At 42.8% G+C, this 25049-nt stretch overlaps 1 protein-coding gene across 1 annotated transcript in view; it reads left to right on the top strand.

Annotated features, from left to right (window-relative positions):
* The window catches only part of LOC146812454 (piezo-type mechanosensitive ion channel component 2-like), a 711007-nt gene that overhangs the window by 26984 nt on the left and 658974 nt on the right, over positions 1-25049 (top strand). The window contains exon 5 of the mRNA XM_085619448.1: positions 18222-18429. Within this exon, the coding sequence (XP_085475574.1) occupies positions 18222-18429 (208 nt within the window). The remainder of the gene's footprint in view (positions 1-18221; positions 18430-25049) is intronic.

The raw sequence follows: 25049 nt of genomic DNA, 5'->3' as shown, positions 1-25049 counted from the left end.
TTTTTCAGGGTCAGATATCAGTATGGCAGCTTGCAGTTTATTCTGAGCGAAATAGTCCATAGCCTTTAACAAATTGTTGGCTGAGATTGAGCTATTTGCCTGAAACCCATTCTGATCTGGATGAATCAAAGTGGCGGCCACTAACATGACACTATTCTCTAAGATGTTCATTAAAAGCTCGTAATCCGAGTTTAAGAGGGTAATTGGGCGGTATGAGACGGGGTAGACTGCTGACTTATCTTTCTAATAACATTTGCTTCCGTAAACGAGATGGGTACATGACCCCCTTCCAGGATTGCATTGAATTATTTAACCAATATGCCCTGCAGTTCAGGAAAAAGGGTCTTAATAAATCTGTCTGCAGCCCATTGCTTCCTACAGCCTTTCCATTCTCAAAACCCTCCAAACATAACTTAATTTCTTCAACTGAGTTCGGGGCCAAGAGATCTGACCCTTGAGTTATTGACATTCTGGGAATAGTAATTTGACATTAAAAAATCTGAAATCAGGCTGGACTCCCTAAAATTGGCTGACTAACAAAGTGCCCAATAGTGATCCAAACAGAATCTTTGAATGCAATGAGGGTCAGAATCAAGCTGATTAGGCACTGGATCCGCTATAGATTTCGCAACATTTGCGTTAATTTTGGATTCGGCTGACTGGGTGAGCAATTTACCAGTGTGCTCATTCTCCTTGTAACAGTGTTGCTTTATATTCCTCCTTCTCAACAGTTCCTCTCTCATAAAAAAAATCCTTAAGTTTTTGTTTGCCCGTTTCAACTCCCGCAATTTTTTTTTTTAAACTTCTTTTTATTAAACAGGTGTCAGCATCTCTAATCACTTACATAATCATAGATTGAGGTACATGTTTTCCTAGTGGCTTATCTCCCACAAATTTGACTGAAAATTTGGAGACATAGCTGAGCCAAGGGAAAAATAAGTAACATCAACCTTTTTCTGAAGAGCTAAAACCAAATTCTTTCTATTTTTCTCCAGTAGTGCGAAATGCACTATCATTTGACCTCGAAATGCAGCCTTAAAAGCAACCCACACCAAGGAAAGAGGGGCAGAATCCATATTAAACTGACAGAACTCTGTCACAAATAGACAAGTTGCTGCACCCTAATCGAGGTTGGACAACAGTGTTTGTTAAAACTCCACCTTTAACCTAAGGGAGGGGTCCGGTCCCACCAGAAATCCAAAGTGATCACCACATGGTTGGAGAAACTATTTGTAATAATTCAAGACGCTAGACCACACGAAGGCTGAGAAATCATGAAATTGTCTAATCTTGATGCCACACTATGCCTGGCAGTAAAACAGGCGTATTGGCTAAGTAATGGAAATTGAAAGTGCTACGGAGCCATTAGACCAAAGTTGAACTTGAATCTAGCAATAAAGCGTGCTGTCTTGGGATTATATTGCCTAACCTTCTTTCATAAGGCATCTACTTCAGGATCCTTAAGAAAATTAAAATGCCCCCCCCCCATAATAATAGGGTCATTAGAACTGAAATCAAAAGAATACAATTGCTGCAGAGCCTCAATTTGATCCAGAATGGGACCATATTAGTGTACCTACCAGGGCGGTGACCCAAAGCCATCTACCCAGAGGGTCCTAACAGAATTAATAATCTCAACCTTCAATGTATATCTGAAAAGAATAGCCACATTCCTACAAGCCATGTTAGCTGAAGCAAACATAGCCAGAGAAATCCACTTTGGTAAAGGGAGCCTAGCACTGTTAGGAGAATTAGATTTAAGATGGGTTTCTTGCCAAAATATCACATTGGGATTAAGAGTGGCTAGCCAACTCATAGCAGCATTACATTTGGACCTATTATTTGCCCTGTTGATGGTACAAGACACCACCCAGACTACCCCCCATGGTGAGCCATCCTGCCAACAGGAAACATTGCCACTGTCAAACACCAACAAAACTTGAAACCCGTAAGATACTACCATGTTTCTATTTAAACACTACACCCAGTCACCACACAGGAAGGGTGCAAAGATAACAAAACAGCAATAGAGATAAAAGAACATAAAGCAGAAGAAGAAAGCCCAAATCAGGGAAAGCTCTTAGGTAAGCACAATCCCCAACCAAAATTAAACAGACATAGCGTGAATATAAAAGGCAAACTGAGCTTCGTCGCCGATGTGATTACTCTGAAGAGTATGTAAAAAGTCTTCTGCAGCCTCACCAAGATTGAAAACATGAAAACGGCCATTATGAAAATCTCTCAGTTTGGACTGCTGAAACAAAGTGGGCTGTGCACCAGTGGCTTTAAAAGCGACCAGCATATTAAGGAATGCCTTCCTTCTTCTATCACCTGTAACAGTCATTTCTGAGAAAAACTAGAAGGAGAATTCCTCAGCACAGCCGAACGATTTCTGTTTCATTGTTCTGGGCAGGATTTATTCCTTTATCTGATAATTGGAAAGATTATCCAATACAGCCCATGGATACTTATAGAAAGACTTATGAATCTGGTTAGGGACCCTTTTGGTCCTTATTATAGTGAAATTCGCAGTACAGTTGGGAACAATGAACCTTTCTATAAGGTGTTCAATGGAGGGTAGTCATTTTCAAAATTCTCCGGAATGCCTATGAACCTGAGATTTGAGCATCAGGAATGATTTTCCAAATCCTCTTGTTTATCTCTCAGCACTCTAAGCTCTTTGTCCAGGTGTCGCAAACGTTTTTGAACTGCCCCATTCAGATCTTCCAATCTGAGACCCTTTGCTTCAATTTATCAAGCCTGCTAGCCATGTTTGGTCTATTCATTCAGTTTATTTTCAAGGTGGACCAGAGCCTGGTCTTGTGAGGTTTTTAATCTTCTGACAAGATAGTCTCCAGCAAAGAATGGAGTGAGGGATTATTTAAAGTGTCAATTCTGCCATTGCAGCAGAAGATATCAACCTGAATTGTGGGAATATGTACTCTTCTGTTGGTTGAGTGTGTGATGTCCTAGATTGATTGATTTGATCTGATGTGGCTTGACTTCTATGTGTATACTTGTCTGTGTTGTGAACATTTGCTGTTGTGGAGCGCTCTGACTCAGATACTCTGGATGGACTTGTTATCTTTGATGTGAACGTTTGCTGTTGTGGGGTGCTCTGATACCTTCGGGTCTAGCTAGAGCTGTGTGAGACCCAAATAAATATAGCTAAAGAACATTTGTGAGGCAAGTAGTTTAGGTAGCAGCTCTGTATGTACTTGTTATCTTTGATGTGATAATTTACTGTGTAAAGTGCTCTGATACCTTTGAGTCTAGCCAGCGCTCTATAAAACTCTCAAATAAATAAGAAAGAGTTGGAGGATGGTCGGTCAGAGATTACAAAGGTACCTGAACCTGAATGTCCATATCTATATTGGAGGTCGGTTTAGCAGAGACTCTCTGAAGAAATGTTGTAGCCTGTAGCTTCAAACCCCAAAATGCAGGCGGGGCAGACTGAGATGATTCTAAAGCAGAGCAGGCTATGTTGACAGAGTGCTCCATACATTCTGGTGGAGCAAAAAGGGGAATATTGCTGACCCTCGCCTGCCACAACCTGTGAACCCACAGGGGGATCAGGCATTTCCACCAACTTCGCAGTAGTACCTTCTAATGCTGAATCACCTCAGAAGAGCCCTAAGTTAGTGCCATCAACACCTGGCTGCTGTGATTCCTTAAACATCCTTTGGCAATGGCTGGCTTAGAACAAGTGGATAAAGTGGCTTCAGCCAGCCGCGAGCAGGCGAAAGATTGCCTAAAAGTATGATACCAAACAAGCAGAGCAAGCAAGAACAGTTAAAGAATAGTAGCCTCCGTAGCCTTTAACGTCTTGCAAACATACATCCACACAGAAGCGAAGTAGAAAACAGGAATGCTCCTTGAACAAACCTTGGGTGGCACCTGCAACCCCCCTCCCAACTCCTTGAGAGTGATGAAGCAGCACTCACCGCTGAGCAGGAGCCCCTCTCTTAGTGTATACCAAGTGGGCCCAGTAGCCGATACCCCCAGTGATTACACCTGCCCAGTGTGGACTCACTACAGATCCCAAATTCTGCAGGGTTGCCTTTCCTGCTCCAGTTCGGGTGATAATGACTGGTTGGCCAACCTGGACCATGTGCGCCATCTGTCACAAACCCCACAGAGAAAATCACTGCCTCACCATCCAGCAGTCACCAGACTTATCCTTCAGTTCTACATGAGCGATGTGTTAGTCCGCCATTGTGGTGCTCTCTCCCGAGCGTACTGAAATAGACTTCGCCCCCTTGAGGTACCTGCTAGCGGCAGAACATCACAAGCCACCAAGCCTCATTTACAGGTATATACATTTTGTTATGTATTACAAAAAAATTACATCCTACACCCATTATTTCCACACTCCCTGTACTCCATCAAGATTGCCACATAATTCACTTTACTTCTCTCACTTTGCAGCAATAGTTTGTAAATACCAATCCCATATTAAAAACATAAGCAGCAATTTTTCAGAAGACATAGCCTGACATTTGACCTCTGTCTTTGAAGCGCGGCAAATGTGACAAGATAAATACAGAATTTAAAGGCATCTTTGTTTATTGCTTGGACTCTCGTGACACACCAAAAATCGGCTGCCGGGGCACCAGTGGATCACAACCCACAATTTAGGAAACACTACCAAATAAATGCCCTCTGAGGAAATCTTTCAAAACAAAGGCAATGGCAAGAGCAGGAAGGAAATAATAAATTCGCCTAAACATTTTTAGGATGCAACTAGTGCTCTTGGACAGGGCAACGCAAAAAAGAGACACGGGACAGGCGTAGCTTGGTCAGTAAGTTGGGGGGGGGGCCTTCAGGTTTCCCAACAATCACGCTAGCATTCATGTTATAATACTATATAGGACAAGCAGGGTGCAGGAGAGAAGCCTATGGGCAGTGGAAAGGGAGAGAAATGGGGATTGTTAGGAGTACTGAGAGAAACACCATATTTGATCAAATAACCAACATTTCCGAGGACTTTCAGAACAGGGAGAGAGAGTGGATTGTGCGTTTTTGTCTCTGGGAATGTACAACTTCCTGGTGAAGTCCGACTGACAGCTCTCCATACCCGACTGAAAGCACCTGTACCCAACTATTTATCAGAACATACATTTATTGGGGGGGGGGGGGGGGTGTAACACCTCAAACAACACCCTGAAGCCACGCCCCTGGTAAATACTGGTGTAATGACAAGATGTGCGATTACACAAAATTCCACTGCATGCTTTCCGGTTACCATGCAGATTGAGGAGGAATAGCAGGCCATCCAGCGACCACCGCACACATTTACCGCACTTTGCTGCTTCCTATAACAGCCAGTCTTCTGCTGGTGGATACCTGTAAGGGAAATTGCTTGACTTGATGCACTATTACTGGGAATCTAAAAATGTGCCAAAATGTTAGAAATGCGTGTGGGATTGGAAATGCGCCTGAGTCTTGGGCCCCTCTAGCCACGTCGATGACGTAAAGTCTGATTTTAGGGCATCAGCGGTCTGAGACAGGAGAGCTGGGACTGGGAGTTGGGAGGGCCCTTTTTCCACAGCCCCAGACATTGTGCAGCTGATGCTGCGGGACGTGCCAGCCGCACATCTTTGACTTTATTGAGCGCTGTCAGTGAAAGACAAGATGACGGATGTATGTACATCAGCCCAGGCTTTTACTGTACTTAAAGACCACGGCGACCTTTTAAGAAGCGATCCCCTTGCATTTTGAATTAAATGCAGGCATTTTAGTCCACCCCAGGGGTAGCCATCTTAGAGCACTCTGGGGACCAGCCGGTAAAGACTGAAGAAACAGCAATTTTTCTGCGAGAAACAGCACGTCATGTGGGGATTTTTTTGTTGTTGTTAATGAATAGTTTATTGTTATTAGTTAATAAAAACCGTCACAATACAAATTAGATGTGCATATAAAAGAAATCCTTTTTTTAAATAATCAGTTTTCTTAAAAGCATAGATTAATGTTGCCACTATACAGGAAAAAATCTTGGTCTTATTTGAAGCATGTCATTATAAAATTCCTTCAATTCATAATTGTTGATTCTCTTCTCCGTTATTATAAAGTGGCATCATTGTAAAATTCCGCAGCTGTGTGGGGAGTTGAGTTCAGTTTGGTTGACGAAATTATGTGTGGCTGTGGCATTCGCTGAAAATGGGTCTGTAAGCACCAAAGGAAGGCTAATTGCACATACATTGCACACTCTGTCCCTTAGTTAAAAAAAAGTAAAGAATCTTGGAATGATCTTTGAATGCGGCATGTTCCTCTAATGAAAGTCCTCACACTATACAACTTGCTTTTTTCGTTTTGTCTGGGTGGCTTGGTGGTTTTCTTAGTAAAAGCAAACTCCGCCTTCAGGTTTTGGCTCAGTCGGAAATATATTTATTACAGGGGTTGAAGTGCATAAAAAAAAATATGGGAACTGCGATCGCCGTCTGTGAGCATGGGGGCAGATGTAAGGCGTGTCTAAAAAAAGCTGAATATTCTGTAACGGTTTTGTTGGTCTTTCGCCTTCAAGTTACTGCATATAAAATAATAACACATGCCTTGAATGAAAAATAAATGCAAGTTATTCAAGTCGGGTGAGATGCATTATTTCACGTTGTGAAACCTCTGTCGGTTAATGTGATCACCGCAGACGTCTGTGCGTGTAACTAAAGCACCACAGAATTGAATTGTGGTTGGCGCAGTGAGGAATGGTGACTTGTGTGATTTTAGTATTTCGAGCTATCAGTCTGTGACAGAAAGCACTGTGAATATTTAAGTCAATATTTTAAACGTGCATTACACACAGTGGGCTGCTACAAAGTACACAGTTAGGCTACTACAAACTGCACAAAAAAATTAAGTTTAGGATAAAAAAAGTGCTTCCAAAATCTAGATCTGATTATTATGCATGTTACCTAGTGCAAACGTTTTATGACTGTCCATTGAAAGCATGCACTCCACAGCTCATCAGGTCACCTTACAATACCTCTTAAAGAGAATACCCTTCACGTGACTCCATCAATTAAAGCTAAAAGCAGCCTTTACATTTGAAGATCACCCGATTGCCCACATTTACATTTCTTTAAGGCAGCATGGGTCCTGGCAAGATGGCTTGTGTCTTGTTTAGCTCTCTTCCCCATTCTCTGCTTCACTGCACCAGAGACATTCTCCTCTTCCACTTCTGCAGAGTCATCTCAGTAGTGTGACAAACCACAGGGGGCACTGGGGGCATGAACCGGGTGCAAAGTAGCTGGAGGGCCGGGACAGCGCCTCTGTGCTAATTGGACTGCAGATGGGAGCAGCGACCAGGACCAGGTGGTAGAGGGCCACTCCCTCCCAAGAAGAGGTGCTAGACCATCTCCTGACCAACGCCCACAATGCCCTTCACAATCAAGGACCTCCCTACATGAACCACCGCCTGACCTTTCATCAACCATCCAGATACCTTCTCTCTGTGCACCTCGCCCTTGCTCAGATGACACACATCCGCCCCAGCCGCTCATTCTATCACCTCTCCTCCAAAGCTTGGAACACCCTCCCTCGCCACCTGTTCACTTCACCCTCGCTGAACCACTTCAGGAAGGGACTCAGAACCTGGCTCTTCGAATGAGACCTGCAGCAGAGCTCCTGGATACCCACCGAGGTGATGAGGCACGCTATATAAATACTGTTTGATTGATTGACAAACAATAGGGGAGCTATTTGAAAAGGATGGGCACATCATGCTCCTCAGATCCCGCCCACTTCGACCTCTGCAATAAAATAGTATATGAATCACGGAAGAAAGGCGCAAGAGATTCACGTGCCCCTGTGGTGGCGTCAAGCTCCCCTGGGTGAGGTGTAGCCCACATTTTATGTACTAATACATAAACCTCTAGAATCAGTCACATGTCTGCAGATTTTCACTACAGTACAAGTAGCTCACTGGTGTGATAGATCACGGCCTTCAGAAAGTTTACATTTAAGTACTCAGTTTTTACCAAACAAGCAACATTTTAAAACCCTTGCCTGCGGTTCCAGTGACACTTCACATCTGAGCTCGAAGATGGGCATTTCCAGAAGACATTTAACAAGGGCAGGAAAACATGGCAGTTTTGGCTTACTATAGTCACGCCGAAGTTAAAGAATACAGTGTGAACCATGTCCTCTGCGAGGATACTTTGCATAGGCCATTCAAGCCTCCATGTCTTTGGAGCAGCCACTTTTACTTGAGGCTCGGTGGCCTTGTAACGGTTTCATCCTTGTATGACTTAAGATCTTCAATCAGCCTCAAGATGTACCCTGTAACAGTTAAGGTTTAAAAGTCCAGTGGCTACTATACCTTAACATGAATAACCCAAACTTTATTTTTTTACGCCCATTGGTTTGATTCCATTAAGTTTTCTGGGATCCTCTGGCATCTTGTGTTGATCAGTTGGAGCCACAACTAGTTTCTTGATCTGTGCACAGTTACCATCCAACCAGCCCCAGAGCCCGTTTGCCCCAATATACGGAATGGAATGCCACCGCGATCAAAGATGCTGTCCAGCTTTCCTTTTGCCAACCAGCACTTATTCCCACCTTGAGTTGAAAACCCCAGTTCATTTTTGTGTGGTGCGTTTATTTGGTTTGTCGTAGACTCTGCAGTATGAATGAATGAATATTAATCTTATAAGGCGCGAACATTGCCCAGAGGCGTCAAGGCGCATTATTAGCTAAGGTCCTCTGAGATACCTTCCCTGAACACTGAGAAAGAATGTTCTATGAGACACTTTGTAAATTCCTTATTTAGACATGAAATCAATTGACTAGATTATGAAAATCAAGCAGGAAACCTGTCTGCGAGGTTCTACCTCAGCCCCACAAGTTGTTACGTCCTTCTATATTTCTGTGATATGCTTTATTCGTACTCCCTTGCAATTTCAGGATGTAAGTATCAGTATCAAGACCTGTTTTAGTTTTTTATAATATAGCCCTGCGTGGGCATTGATTTTCATTCTGTTAGATTGTAGTCTCATTGCATTCTGGAGTTTCACACCTATTATCATTTGCTCTAGTAAGCCTAGAGCAGCACTTGGTACTTCCATTGGGGGTGCAGTTGTATCCAAGGCCCTGGGACACCTGTGGAATCCACACACATTGGGCTATAGTTACTGTCTGCCCTTGGAGGGTTGTATATCACAATATCAACTACCGCTAGATTGTCCATCTAAGTTTATATATGGGTAAGAATAGATTAACCATTAATAACTGTACATCTTTGGCAAGATACATAGATGTTCAGATAAAAACAGTAAATCTTTACATACCAGTATATACTGACCTTGATGATATAGTGGTAGTCGATATTCTGGAGGCAATATTTTTGCAGGACTATATTACAAATGTTGTAATGTGATCGAATTTCTCAAGGAGGACCTTGAGAAAAGACTTCACATGCCTTTACATCTTAAAAGCTGTTTCTTTCAGCTACATAATTAAAAAAGTATTCTATCATTCGACTCTTTTAACACAAGTTGATTATCTTTGGTCCAGTTATGGGCTGGGCAAATTCCTTACATTTAGAACAAGATTAGAAGCTCTTACAACTGATTCTTCCATTCCAATAATCATTTAAAGGGAAGCAGTGGTTTGTGGTACAAGCTACACCCAGGAACCAGGTTTAGCAAAAGTGAGATGCATGCTCAAGGCACATATCTTCATTAGAGGCACTTGGGTCTCAAGTACCGCGATGCACGAAGCAGGAAGTTATCGCTATACAAATACATATAGACATTAATTGCCAGTGCCAGGTGGGAATAGATAACGAAATTTCACTGCAACTCGGTCCCCAAAATTTCCTACACTCTGCCTTCTTACATGACCGCATTGTGCGATCTTTGGCTGAATGAAATGGGAGCATTAAGCTTGAAATAATAAGTGAACATCCATTGACCTTTGCATCCTGCAGAAACTTGAATTCAGAAATGCTGCCTTCCTCATTTGTAGGTCTTGCATAGGCAGCACTTGCTTTCTTAATGCATCTTCTGTGATCCTATGTTGATGACAAACGTCATTCTGTGCCATTCCGTGGATGAAAAATTGTAGTCCTTCTATTTTCCCCAAATGTCCCTGTTTTTGGATCTTAAAATCTGGTCACCCTAGGTATTCAGGATATGGCCATTAAGCTCCGCCCACTTTCGGCCCATCTTTTTAATTGCCTCCTGTTACTGTCCTTTGTAAATGGTGGCTTTTCATTGGTCGATAGGCTTAGTAGTCCCTCCATAATGAATTCATTTTGAAATACATATATATCCGCAATAAAAAAGACAGTTTAAAAAAAATATTATGTGCGAGGGCTGCTTTCATAAGGTTTGTTTATTTATATTCTGTTCTGCTGTCGTGCATGAATAAAAATAAAAAAAGCCTCCTGAAAAAGCCCCTCCCACTCTAAACAATTTCCCCCCACCCCGTGCTGATATAAACCATCGCCCACTAAGCAATGATCGCCCTGTCACTGCTAGTTTTAGGTATGCGTGAAATAGAACAACAAACTAACAAAAAAACTCTCATTTCCATTTTTAGGTCTCGCATACGCAGTGTGCATGCACTGCATAGGCGACCTTTAGCCATCGTGCAGCTCTTTTTCAAAGCACATACTCGTGCTTGTGGCGGCATACAGCTTGAGGGAGTGCGCAGCAGTTTTAAAGCGGGTGCCATTACCAGTGTTTGATGTGCACACCTTACTGCGAGATGCGTGAAACAGTCGCTGCCTGTTGTGTCGCTCCCCTCTTGCCGGTCCTCTGCAGGGGATATGTTTGTAAGCGGGATGACGCCGCCTCGGCATTTGAAAAGAGGGCGTCCCGTTTATCCGCACCTGTAACAGTCTACAAGTCTACATCACTGAACAGACAGCTGCAAAAAGTATTTTCTAGCAAGAGCATCTGAGCCGTGCTTTATTTTGTTGATATGTCTGCAGCAGCCTTCCTTCAGCTTCTAATTTCTGGGATTTCTCGTGCTATAAATTTCACACTGTGATGTTTCGGTGTCTCAATGTGTTTTTTCCCCCTTCTGCTTTTGCACTCTCCGCTGTCATTCCAATGGTGGGCAGAAACAGATTCAAGATTATTACTTTTCATTAATTCATCATCATAATTTCTATACAGAAGAAAGTCTTTTTTCCGTGTGCATTTAGGGTCATTTCCCTTCTAGAGAGGCCTTGACTGGTTACTTCGCTTACTTTTACTGAATCATAGGTTGTTAGGTTCAGATCTCAGGGAGCAATTAAAAACATTTTCCATTTTTGCAAACTAAACTCCCAAATATCTTCCTCCCATTTTTCAACCTCCTGAAACAACTATAACATAGCTAATGTTTATTTCAAACAACATTTTAAAAGGCAGTTTTATACTTCAAGTTGGTCATGCCTTCTACAATGTGGCTGTATTCCAAAGTCAACGAAAACGAGCTCCAATAGGTCTCGACCTTGGTGTTTAGTTATCCAGCACAATATCCTTGGAGCAACAACATCAAGTGTTGCATGGCTAAACACTTATAAGGTCTCAAAGGCGAGACCTATTGGCTATGCCAATGCTTGTTTAGGGGATGTTTTCATGTTGTTAGACTTAAACGTGTCTCTGCAATCCTATTTCTTTGTGTTCCAGAGAGCTATTACTTTTCTTTCATGGTAGTACTTGCATGGGCAAGTAATTTTCAGTTTCATAAAGCGTCCTTTCAGGTTTCTTGCTTATCGAATGTAGGCAGCAAACAGGCGGATCATTTTTGCAGCGCAACATTGATTGCAAATTCAAAGCCTGCATTTATGTGCAACTCCCCAGTGTTCAACAACCCTTTAGGCTTCCACGTCTTGTGGCACAGAGGGCGCTGAATTTTACATCTAGAGCTGCACATTTGTTTCTCTTGAATGTTTGTCGCACAGTCTGAGAAAAATACTACAACATTTCTCAAGTAATGTAACTCTCCACAGTGCAAACTGGATAAGTAGGAAACTGTTTCAGTTTAGTTTGGGGAATTCATCTTTTCTTAAAGCTCTGGCCAATAAAAGGTGTTGGTTTCTAAAATGACCAATCCCACCACCCTGCATGTTGCATCATTGATTAGACCAGAAAACTGTATGCTTTGTTCATGGTAGGTGGGGTGATAGATGGAATTGGGTCCTGTGCTCTGCATCATAGGATCCTCACTGATGGTCATTAATGTAGACTAATTCTTGCCTGTGTGCCGGGATCCCAAAACACTTCTGCCAGATCACTTTGTGTAGGTGTGTGTGGAGGTGTGTGTGTGTGTGTATATATATATACCAAAACCATTTTTTCAATAAGCATAATTTCCTTCAATGCCACACAATTCAACTCCATACATATACAAAACACACCACATAATTCCACACAAAACCACATATTTCAAATACACAACACAATTCTACAACACATCACATACCTCCAAAACACACCACAAATTTACACATCATACCACATCTAATAATTCCAATACAACCCACATAATTTCACACCAAACCACCAACATACACTACACTCCAAACCAAAACAAATGGGAAAAAGGCATTGTCATTTACAATGTCAATAGCTCTAACTCTCGCAAATGCGAGACCTATTGCATTGCAACTGCTTGTTCATTCTTACTATCGCCCTGTCCTCATGCCTAACAGATGAAATTAATCTCTTTTGTCAAATGTGCTACAATTATATTTGATTTGCGGACATTAGCTCAGACAAAACCTGATCCACCTTTACCTGCATTGTTTGCCCGAGTTGATGTGTATATTAAAGAAATCTCCTATCTAGTAGAGGTTGCTTGAAATTCACAAATGGTCAGATAAGGATAGGCTGTTTTTTCTGACACAATTAAACCCCTATAGAATAAAACAAATAATCTAGTGTGTGATATTTATAGGAATGTATTTAAGGATGTATAGCACAACATTCACCCTTGCCCTCGGGCATCCTGGTGATGTAGAAAACACTTAAAGACGAGGAAAGTTTACGTTTGTGTGGCTAAGGCCAAACTTTTAAGGCCTTCCGAATATAAGCAGATTTGGGGCTTGACGTCCAAAATGTTTCAGCAGTTGCAAACCCTCAGATTCGGTAAATCTGTGGGTTTGCGACCACTAAACCACTTACTGTAACTAAATCCAATTAACTATCCAGAAAAGGTTTTCTAACTCGTCAAATGGTTTAAGCAAAAATTAAGGAGTTGCTATTTGTAAAGGGTGTGCTAAGGGTGTTCCTTTTAAATACAGATTCTTTAAAAAATATATTATTGATTTGCAACTGAATTCCAGTTGTAAAACATATATATTTTACCATCAATTCAAAACAGATGGTAAGCCCCTCCCTCCCCCCGTGAGGTTGACAAAAACGTTTTTAGGAGTAGGCGGTTGTCCATCTGACCGTTGCCTACTCCTACCAAAGGTTTGTTAACTTTTCATTTTTTTTACTGCTTCCCATTTTCTTTTTAGGGAAAAGAGACACATTTTTTTAATAGTTTGCTTTATTTAAAAACTATCACAGACATGGTGATCTGTTGACCCCAGCATGCAACTATGCCTGTGACCGTAGCTACTTAGAGTGGGTCGCAATTTCCGACCTGCCTCATGCATTTTAATGAGGTAGGTCGAATTGCGACCCACTACAATTCAACATTCTGTAAAACTACCTATTAGTACATAGGCTGGTTCACAAAATTCCTTTCCATTTTCAAAAAGTCTGTGCACAATTTGCAACCACTTTTTGCGTATGGGGAAATTTGTACATCAGGCCCTTTGTTTGCTTCTTAAGTCCAGAGGACGCATGCTCCAAGTCTGGTTCCTGCCACCTAGAAGGCTACGCCACCTCATGAAATTTACTGAAGGTTGGGAGCTTTGGATTGACAGACGAACTTGAGCACAGCAGGGTGGTAGGTTTGAATCGTTTAAAACAATTTTGGTTGGTAAATTCTGCTTCTAAAAACGGATTTGTGGAACAAGCATACGGATTTAAATGTATGCACCCTGCTGCTGGTAGCCAAGGTAGAGCAGCTTATCCAGGAAAAATGTGATCAGAGCTCTTCAACTTCTAGTGGGTTCTGGGACCCTCCTTCTGTATCATTTGCAGTTTATAGGAGGATTTATTCAGCGTTACAGAAATCAAAAGAGGACACATAGGGCTTTATGCACAAAGGGTTTTAGCATTCGTAAACCCTCTGATTTGGTAAATTAGACAGTTTGCAAACGCTAAAACCCTTTTTTAAATGTACTAAGCCCATTTAACGATCCGGGAAAGGTTTTTCGAATCGTTAAATCTGTTTAGGAACAATTTGAAATTGGTATTTGGAAGGGGCATGTTAAAGATGTCCCTTCCAAATACCCTTTCCTTGTGGTATGTATTAATGTTTTGCAACCGAAATCTGGTCGCAAAAATTTACAACTGCCTCAAAGGCAATATGAAACCATTGGCAAATAGGAAGAGGTCCCTAAGAGATACCTTCCCCTTTGTGAATGTTAACAAAAACATTTTTTAGAAGCTGTGAGTGATTCATGGGACCGTTGCCTGCCAACTCCCGAAAAAAGTGTATTAAACTTTTTATACAAAAATAGGTACATTTAAAAAAAAAAATTGCTTTATTTACAATCAGTCACAGATATTGTGGTATGCTGACCCCAGCAGGCCATCATCTGTGATTGTATCCAGTTGTAGTGGTACGCAGTTTGTGAATCTACCTCATTAATATTATTGAGGTAGGTCACATTGCTACCCACTACAATTCTGTATTTTGTGAGGTAACTTATTAGTACATCGATTGGTTCACAAAATAAAAATGCATTCGGTGAAAGTAGTTGTGAAAATTGTGACTACTTTTACCAAATGCGTTTATTAGTACATGAGGCCTAAATTTGATTATCAGGGCAACTCTGTGTGCGAAGGAGTAGTGCAGAATTCTGCTTAAAGTGACATCATTCTGAGGACAGAGGGTTCGTTCAGCATCTAACTTTACTCCCAGACTTTTCATATTGACACTGGTGGGGGACCTAATGCTTTCAGGTAAACCTTGTGAGACCAAAGTGAAATACTTTCGTAAGGAAGCAGAATTTCAGTTTTTTCTGTTTTTTACCTGTTTACTTTAAGACAAGTATTGCCCATGCATCAATCTACAACCAACAGTCTGCTCATTTGTGTCCATCTTGAACAGCAGTTGAGTGTCGCCCTTATTCATAAATTACACAATCTCAAATAACTGGGTAATTTGAGCCTGGGTGCCCACATAAAGATTGAATTTCAAGACTTGCCTCAACAAAGGGGCAGGTCTGAAGACATACATGGAGGGATGATGATCTTGGTGGAAGGTGTGTGGCATCTAGTGCTAAAAACACATTGGACTTGTGCCCAGACTTATTAAAGGATCGCCTTGCCCTTGTATCAAGCGGGGTGATGCATAGGCAACGCAATCTTTAAGGCAGCTTTACAAAGCCATCTAGCGTGGCCCTGCGTGGCTTGGAAAATCTGGAGTAACGCAATGCAGCGGAAGTCGCTGCCTTGCGTTAGTCTGCACCAGGAAGTAGTTAAATGGGTGGAGAGTGGGTGTTCCCATGCATCCACCCAGGTAGTTTGCGCATTTCCAGATTTACCAAGACAAACCTAGGAATGCGTCAAAATTATACGCCTTGCCGATAGCGGCGCAACAAGGAGAAATATCTTTATTTGTCCTTGTTGTTTCTTTTTCTATCTATGCTGCATTCTCCAGCGCAGCGCAATTAGGAAGAGTAAAATACCTCTAAGGATTGTTTTTGTGCAGGTTTGAATAGTTTCCTCCAGAAAAACGTTTTTGGGAAACCCCTTTACCAAGGTCAGATAGCAAGAGGAAAGCTATTTTGCAACTCGTAATGGATCTTCTAGACAATGGGACAATGAAAGAGGCTCCACATTCTCAAATAAATCAAGGCATGGATTTCATTTCTGATTCCCACAGCTGATGGGCAGTATTGACCAGTTTTGGAACTGAAATTCGTAAACCAATTTGTACACTACATGTCTTTCAAGATGACCACAATACAAGTAGTAATCCTGTTGATTCCGGATGGGATTAAGTGTTGACACTGGATCTTCAGGATGCTTATTTCACCTTCCCATCCATTCAAGAGGTCAAGTCTATCTTCAGTTTGAGTGAATGGGCATCACTTCCAGTTCAAAGCCATTCAGTCTTGCACCAATAGTGTTTATGAAGGTGTCTGTACCAGCAGTTTCCTTATTGCATTCAGAGGGCGTTCATATTTATCCATATCTGGGTGACTGGTTAATATCTGCCTCTTCTTTTGTTAAGCCGGAGTCCGAAATGACCAGGGTTTGCAAGTCTCTGATGAACATGGGTTTACCATCAATCTCCAGAAATCAAAACACAATTTAGAAAGGGAGAAACTGTTTATTAGGGCAAGACCAGATTGCGTGTTCCTACTAGAGTCTCGGAAAACTACTCTACAACACAACCTGCTTCATCATCTATATTTTCCTCACGCCCCAACCAAGTTCTGTTTGAGTGTTTAGGGTCTGATGACAGCAACAAAAGTATTGGTCCAGTGGAAAGATGCTTCCACAGCTGACATCACAGCCTTCATCATAGTAGTGGCAGAGTCTATTGGGGCATAAAAAGCTGCATTGTTGTTTTGTTGACTACAGTGCAGCATTCTGTTCCGTTGATCGCCATATATTGTTGGGAATTCCTCTTTCCATTCTAGAACTCACAAAGAAAACTCCACTGCAATATTTGGGTACAAGTCCATCTGGTTAGGTGTGGGTCTCTTACACATCAAATAGCTATGGCCAATGTGTATTGAAGCAGGAAAGCATCCTTGCCCCCTATTAATTAAACCTACACAAGGCTGACTTGGCAGGACATCTGGCTTCCAAGATGCGTTTCCATACCCACATAGGAATACTGCTTTTTCTTTCCTAGCCGATACGACTGTCTTCATAGACAAACGCCGACTGGCTTCCAAAGATTGCTAGTTGCATTGCTTACATGCAATACTGATAAGAGGCTAACAGTAAACAACACAATAACCAAAATCATGACATTCAGGAACAATAGGTGATGCTATGCTTGGTTTGTTTATGGTACTGCGCTTGAAGTATTCAGCATTGCAATATCTGGGTATTATTTTAAACATTCTCTTGACTTCTCGTCGCTGTACTCAGGGTTGATTGAGACCTACTCTTTGAAGCTGTTGGGGTAAGCATGCTTTAACAACCAATTTTTGAACAACTCTATAATTCCACTTCTGGATTTTACAGATTGAGAGTCAGCCCGGCTCACACATTAGTGGCTGTTTTGTGGAAACCACTATAAAATTCCCACACGTGTTTAACTTCTCAGAAAAAAGGTTCTCTGTTTCCCTATTCCATAATTGACCATACATTTTGGGGAAAAAAATTGCTAAGTTCTTGGCGAGGCGAATGATGTATAATCAAAACGTAGAAACAAACTACTATGTTTGTTGGACACAAAGTTTGTCTCATTCAGTTATGCTCTGCATGGGCTCAAGTGCTTTGGAAAACACAATTTACTTAGTTTACATTCACAAGTATGTGAAGTAGTACTGTAGGAGTGCTCTTTTACGCAGGTTTACTGCTTTACGTACTCCAAAATGCCTTTGTGAATAGACCACATATCTGTAACTGTGGGGCTGCAATTAATTTTTGAGTGTTTTTTTTTGCCAAAAAATTGTATAGATGGTAGTTAAATGTGTTTAAAATCAGTAAAATTAATATATGCGAATGGACGTTAATATACATTTCCATGAAATGGTGACAACCAATTTCTTTAGGTTTCTTTTTAAAGGACCCACGGTGTGTACTCATTTAACTTAATGACTTCTCAGTTAGTAGCCTTAAAATGTTATATTTTATTTGCATATAGCATTTTCTGGGCTGTATTTCCCCACTGCTACTAAACTTGAACATAGGTATCTGTCACAAGCTTGAAGCCGATGGGAGGTGCTGAGGGTCATACCAGGACTACCCCTAGCCACTGGACCAATGGAAAAATCTGCAGATTTCTTGTCGGGCAGGTCCCTCTGAGTGACAAGCGGTTTGGGTAGCCTGCTCTGCTTACTAGGTTTTTCCCACAAGTTACTCAGTGCCCCTGCCTGCCTTTCAGTGAACTCTTCTGATTTCCTATTACACTTGTCCTTGTCCTGGTTTGAAAATGTGTTAATCCAACATTAATGTTTCCTCAAAATTGATTTGTCTTTTGAACAGGACGCTGAGACAGAATCAGAAATGGACTACAGTGAGGAGGAGACAGAGGATGATAGCCAGGGCGATACTTTGGACAAGGCCTCGAGTGACCGCAAATCTAAATTCATCGAAAGAATCACAACCATTATCGCCGGCCTGAAGATTATCTTCGAAGCGCTTTTTACCACGGCAGGAAAAGTGGTGGCCACGCTGCTTCTGGGCCTCTCAGGTACGGTCCGAGGGTGTATCTGATAACTAGCTTATGGCTGTTGCAGTGATTTGTGGAACAGGACTATAGGTACACCATCATTCATTCTACGAAAGACATGCTTAACCCTAAAGAGAGATTCTGTGGCTGGGGCTCATGCAAGTAGAGGGCACTGGCTTCTGCTGTTTGGCCACATCATATAACTGATAAGTTTCCCAGGTTTAGCCATGACCAGTTGCTCTATTCCAGGATTTTCATTTACATTGTGCGATTTGCAGTCCTTGTTTTTCCAACGGAACAGGCCAACAAATCCCAGAATGTAAGGAAAGAAACCTGAACTGGGCTGCTGTCAGGGCCCTGTTGATAGGGCCAAGGGGCAAGCGGGAGACGGAGTTGATGCCTTTTACTCCTAATGTGTCTGGGACTGACCTACTATGGATCCTGAGCACCTAGGCCTAGTACTCCTTCACCATTTGACTCTCAGCGGTAGCATGGGTCGAGCAGTCCAAGCTTATGGGGGAGTGGGGGAGGTAGTCACAGGGGGTGGACACAAGCTCAAAACTCAGAAAATGTTCAGCAGCAGCAATAAATGATTGTCTAGTCAAATACTTGCTTGTATGAAAAAAGGAGTGTTTATATACGAACACGAAGTAAAATACGACATTAACAAACAATACACGTAGTCCACCGAGGTCAAAGGTCTTCTATAGGCTGGTCCCTGAATCCCACTTCCCTTGTGCTAGGTGCAGTGATTATTCCCCATTCACTATAAATGACATTCAAGTTAAGCCCAACTAGTAGTCCGGGTCTCAGAATCCCCCCTTCTACTCTTTATTAAAGTAAAAGTTTTTCTAGCCCTAAGTGCTTTCTGTCAGGCAAGATCACCCGGGGCCCTCTGGTCCATAATGCAGGCATATCCACATCAGCAGGATCCAAACAACTGGAGTCTCTGAGTGCCTGTTCGTGGGCACTGAAGCTGTAGAGCTGTCTCTGGTAAGTTCCTCACACGCGGCCTGGTGGCAGGCTGACAAAATATCGAAAATTTTATATCGACCTACAGAAATTGTTGGAACTATCGTCATACAGAAATTTCCTCAGCAAGAATATCGTTGACAAGAATATCGATTTTGAGGTAATGTAAATAATATAGAAAGTGTTAATATCGATGTTTATTAATATAAGTAATTCTTTAATTGATAATTAATTATGTAAATTGTGTAATACGTTTTATTTTAATTTTGATTAGTTGTTTTTGTAGTGGGTAAAGGATGTGCAAGAAATTAATTATGTGAATTGTGTAATTAATCCCCTTTGGTGCGTTGTACCACTGCTCATTTGCGTCGGACGTTCGCCGGCCGTCTCGCACATGGCACAGGAAATGCCTCTGGTGCGGGCTCCAGAGGGATTTCCTTTACCCCCAACAGCCTCGGAAGCTGGGGAAGAGCTTCCCCAGCTCCCGAGGCTGTCTGCTTTGTTTCCCTGAAATGACGATCAGCGCGCATATCGCGCTGACGTCATTTCAGTGAAACCAAAACTGAAATGAGCCAAGAGGCTCATTTCAGTTTCTCTTTCTACGTGTTCTGGGGGCTATCTCAGCCCCCTGAGCATGCAGAAAGTCAGGAGAGGTATCGTTGGAAAGGAGAGCATCTCCCCTTTCCAATGGTACCCCTCCATAGTGGATCCCTGCTTCTGGATTGCCCCAGGAGGGTGATCCCCAAGCAGGCATCCACCCACTAGGCACCAGAGAGGGGGGAGCGGACCCTTGGGCAAGGGTCTTTTCTCCCCCCATTCAAAGTCAGTCGTTCTGCCCTCCGAGGGGCAGATGGGGGCAGTAGGCAGAAAGCCCACTAGATACCACGATTTTTTTCTACATTGATTTTGGGGTGGATGCTGCCCAATATGGGCATGCCAGTGCCCCCACCCCCGCCGCAAAATGACAGTCTTTCTGCCCCTGGGGGGCAGATGGGGGCAGTATCCCCTAATCTGCCCCCCAGGGGGGCAGTAAGCCCCCTAGATACCAGGGATTTTTTTCTGATTTGAATTAGGGACGGGGGCTGCCTAATATGGGCAATGCCCCCCACACGCCATAAAAGTCCAGTCTTTCTGCCCCCCCAGGAGGCAGATGGGGGCAATAGCCCTGGATCTGTCCCCGGGGGGGGGGGGGGGGTGCAGAAAGCCCACTAAGCGCAGGTTTTTTTTTGTTATATAGGTAGGGGCTGCCCAGAATAGGCTTGTCAATGCCCCCACCCGAAATAAAAAATGCTACTGTCTTTCTGCCCCCCCTGGGAGGCAGATGGGGTAATAGCACCTTATATGCCCCCCAGGGGGGCAGAAAGCCCACTACCCACCAGGGATTTATTTCTCTCCAATGTTCGGGGTGGGGCTGCCCAGAATGGGCATGCCAATGCCCCCCAAACAAAAACCCACAGTCTTTCTGCCCCTCATAGAGGCAGATGTGGGCAGTAGCCCCTGATCTGCCCCCCGAGGGGGAAGAGAGTCCACTATGCGCCAGCGATTATGCTGGCTTTTTTATAGGTAGGGGTGGGGGCTGCCCAGAATGGGCATCCCAATGCCCCCACCCACCCAAAAGAATAGCCACAGTCTTTCTGCCCTCCTCTGAGGCCTATCGGGGCAATAGTCCCCGAATTCACCCCTCTCGAGGGCGGCAGAAAGCCCACTAGGCACTGACTTTTTTTCAGAATGTGCCTAGCTGTAGATTTTGACCCCTAGCTCTACCGGCATCTAGGGAAACCTAGCAAACCTATACATTTGTGAAAACTAGACACCCAGGGGAACCCAGGTTGGGGTGACTTGTTTGGCTCCCACCAGGTTCTGTTACCCCGAATCCCTTGCATACCTCAAACTTTGTAAAAAAAAAAACAAATCCTCACATTTCTGTGATGGAAAGTTCTTGAATCTTCATGGATCCACAGAATTCCACCCACCCCGCATTCTCCGAAGTCTTCTGATAAAAATAGTACCTGACTTGTGTGGGTAGACCTAGTGCCCACGACCGAAAAACAGCGCAAAACGCAACGTGGACACACCACATTTTTACAGTGAAAACTGACCCTTTTTTTGCAAAGTGCGTAGCTTTACATTTTGAACCCTAGCTGTGCCGGCACCTAGGAAAAATTAGCAAACCTATACATTTTTTTAAACTAGACACCCAGGGAAATCCAGGATGGGGTGACTTGTGTGGCTCTCACCAGGTTCTGTTACCCAGAATCCCTTGCAAATCTCAAACTTTGTAAAAAAAAAACACACATTTTCCCCACATTTCTGTGGTGGAAAGTTCTGGAATCTGCGTGGGACCACAAACTTCCACCCTCCCAGCATTCTCCAAAGTCTCACGATAAAAATGGTACCTTGCTTGTGTGGGTGGGTCAAGTACTCGCGACGGGCAAGGGCCCAAAAGGTATTGTGGAAACATCAAATTTACCTATCATAAAACGACCTGGTTTTGCTATAGGGGGCACCTGGGATTTTGGCCCTGGGCTCAGCAGCCATCTAGGGAAACCTACCAAACCCACACATTTCTGAAAACTAGACACCCTGGGGAGTCCAGTGAGGTATGATTTGCGTGAGGGTTAAGATATTGTTTGTTGGTATACATTAGGTGTGTGTTGTATTTGTAGGGGTTAAGGGTGGGAAGTTAATTAAATATAATTCATTTGTTATTAGTTAATTATTATTAATTATTTAGTTGATAATTAATTATGTAAATTATATCATTAATGTTCTTTAATATATATTAGGTTTGTGTTGTTTTTGTAAGGCTAAAGGGCAGGAAGGTAATAAATATATTTATTTTACTATTAGGTAATTATTATTAATATTTTAATTAATAATTAATTATGTAAAAAGTGTAAATATTATTACTTATAAATTATATTTTAGGTGTGTGTTTGTATAGACATAGAGTAGGAAGGTACATTATAACAAATAAAAAATATTTAAATATTGTGCTTTTTATTATGTTATGTGTTAATTGTATTGTGCATTTTTAAATTAAAAATATTGTATTTATTGGTTGTTATTATTTTGGAAATATAGTTTTGTATTTTAATTATAATAATATTTGTATTATGTTATAATATGTATTAACAATTTTAAAAAAATATGTAATTTGTTTATTTTTTAAATAAAATGAAATATATACAATTTTTCTATTTAAATATTTAAAATGTTTATTAAATAATGTTTTTAAAATTGCTACTTTTTTTGAAGTGATCTACTGTGTGTTTATTGTTCCATAGAGTGTAGTGGGAATAGTACATTTTACCCCTCTGTAATCCAACACTTTCCCTACTGTTGCACTGAGTGGAGTGGGAATAGTATATTTTACCTCCCCTCAATCGAACACTTTCCCTACAGTCCAACTGACTGGACTGGGAGTAGTACATTTTACCCCTGTGTAATCCAGCACTTTCCCTACTGTTGCATTTATTGCAGTGGGAATAGTAATTTGTACTTTTACTGAGTTTAATAATTTATGTACTGTTTTATAAATTGGAGTGGGTGTACTATATGGATTATTTGTGGAATTGTATAGTTTAGTTTTTATTAATTAAATTTATATTATGTTTTTGTGCAGTTAAAATTATTGATTTTTCATTAGTAACATTTTTGATATGTAATATTTTTTTTAGTCAATTAATAGTTGTATATTTTTTTTATTTATTTGTAACTAACCAGTTCCATGCTCATGACGGAATGGTTCCGTCATGGGCACAAGTTCTAGTGTGCTCATGACGGAACCATTCTGTCATCAGCACCTGCTCAGGAAATCCCTCTGCTACAGACAGCAGAGGGATCTCCCTTTTTTTTTGCCTGGGGAGGTGGGGAAGAGCTTCCCCAACCTCCCCAGGCCTATTTTTGTATTTCATTGTAATGACGATCGCGCACATGGCGCACTATCGTCGTTACAATGAAATCGAAACTGAAAGTTATTTTCAGTTTCTCAGTTTCGGTGCTTGTGGGGCTATCTTAAAAAGATGGGAGGGGTATCGTTGGAACGGTACCCTTCCCTAGTAGATCCCTGCCTGGTGATCACCCCAGGAGGGCGATCCCCAAGCAGGCATCCACCCACTAGCACCAGGGAGGGGGGAGTGGCCCCTTGGGCAAGGGCCTTTGCTCACCCCATTTTCTTTTGGGCGCAACAGTCTTTCTGCCCCCCTGGGGGGCAGAGGGGGCAGTAGCCCCCAATCTGTCCCGAAAGCCCTCTAGACACATGGGATTTTTTTTTTATTGACGTTGGGGTGGGGCTGCCCAAATAAGGCTTGGCATTGCCCCCCCACATAAATGTCAGTCTTTCTGCCCCCCCGGGGGGCAGATGAGGGCAGTAGCCCCCAAACTGCCCCCCCCCCCGGGGGGGGCAGAAAGCCCACTAAAACGAGGGATTTTTTTTATTGACGTTGGGGTGGCGGCTGCCTAAAAAGGGCATGTCAATGCTCCCACCCCCCCAGAGAAATGTCGGTCTTCCTGCCCCCCCAGGGGTTAGATGGGGGCAGTAGCCCCCAATCTGCCTCCCCGGGGCACAGAAAGCCCACTAAAAAACAGGGATTTCTTTTGTTTATTGACGTTGGGGCTGCCCAAAAAGGGCATGCCAATGCCCCTAATCCCCCCAGAGAAATGTCAGTCTTTCTGCCCCCCCCCCCCCGGTGGGGCAGAAAGCCCACTAGACACCTGGGATTGATTTTTATTGACATTGGGGTGGGGGCTGCCCAAAAAGGACATGGCAATGCCCCCCCCCCACAGAGATGTCAGTCTTTCTGCCCTCGGGGGGCAGATGGGGGCAGTAGCCCCCAATCTGCCCACCAAGGGGGGCAGAAAGCCCACTAAAATCCAGGGATTTTTTTTATTAACGTTGGGGTGGGGGCTGCCCAAAAAGGGCATGCCAATGCCCCTCCACCAGAGAAATGTCAGTCTTTCTGCCCCCTTAGGGGGAAGACTGGGGAAGTAGCCCCCAATCTTCCCCCAGGGGGGCAGAAAGCCCACTTGAAACCAGGGATTTTTTTTTTATTGATGTTGGGGGGGGGGGGGCTGTTCAAAAAGGGCATGACAATGCCACCCCCAGAGAAATGTCAGTCTTTCTGCCCCCGTGTGGGCGGGTCAAGTACCCGCGACAGGCAGGGACCCAGAACTTATTGAGGAGGCATCAAAATGACCTATCACAAAACAACCTAGTTTTGCAAGGGGGGTCAGCTAGGTTTTTGGCCCTGGCTCGGCGGCCATCTTGAAAAACTACCAAACCCACACATTTCTGAAAACTAGACACCCGGGGGAGTCCAGTTAGGTGTGAGGTATGGTTTGCGTGGATCCTCCAATGTTTTCCTACCCAGAATGTCTTGCAAACCTCAAATTTAGCTGAAAAAATCACTTTTTTCTCAAATTTCTATGTGAGAAAGTTCTGAAATCTGCGTGGATCCACAAATTTCCTACCACCCAGCGTTCCCCCAGGTCTCCCAATAAAAATGATACCTCACTTGCGTGGGTGGGTCAAGTACCCACGACGGGTAAGGACCCAAAATGTATTGAGAAGGCATCAAAATGACCTATCACAAAACAACCTGGTTTTGCAAGGGGGGTCATCTGGGTTTTTGTCCCCGGGCTCGGCGGCCATCTTGGAAAACTACCAA

Source organism: Triturus cristatus, chromosome 7 (genome assembly GCF_964204655.1).
Source record: "Triturus cristatus chromosome 7, aTriCri1.1, whole genome shotgun sequence".
Classification (NCBI taxonomy): domain Eukaryota; kingdom Metazoa; phylum Chordata; class Amphibia; order Caudata; family Salamandridae; genus Triturus; species Triturus cristatus.
Note: the sequence above shows the minus strand (reverse complement) of the source record. Positions and strands in the feature narration are given on the sequence as shown.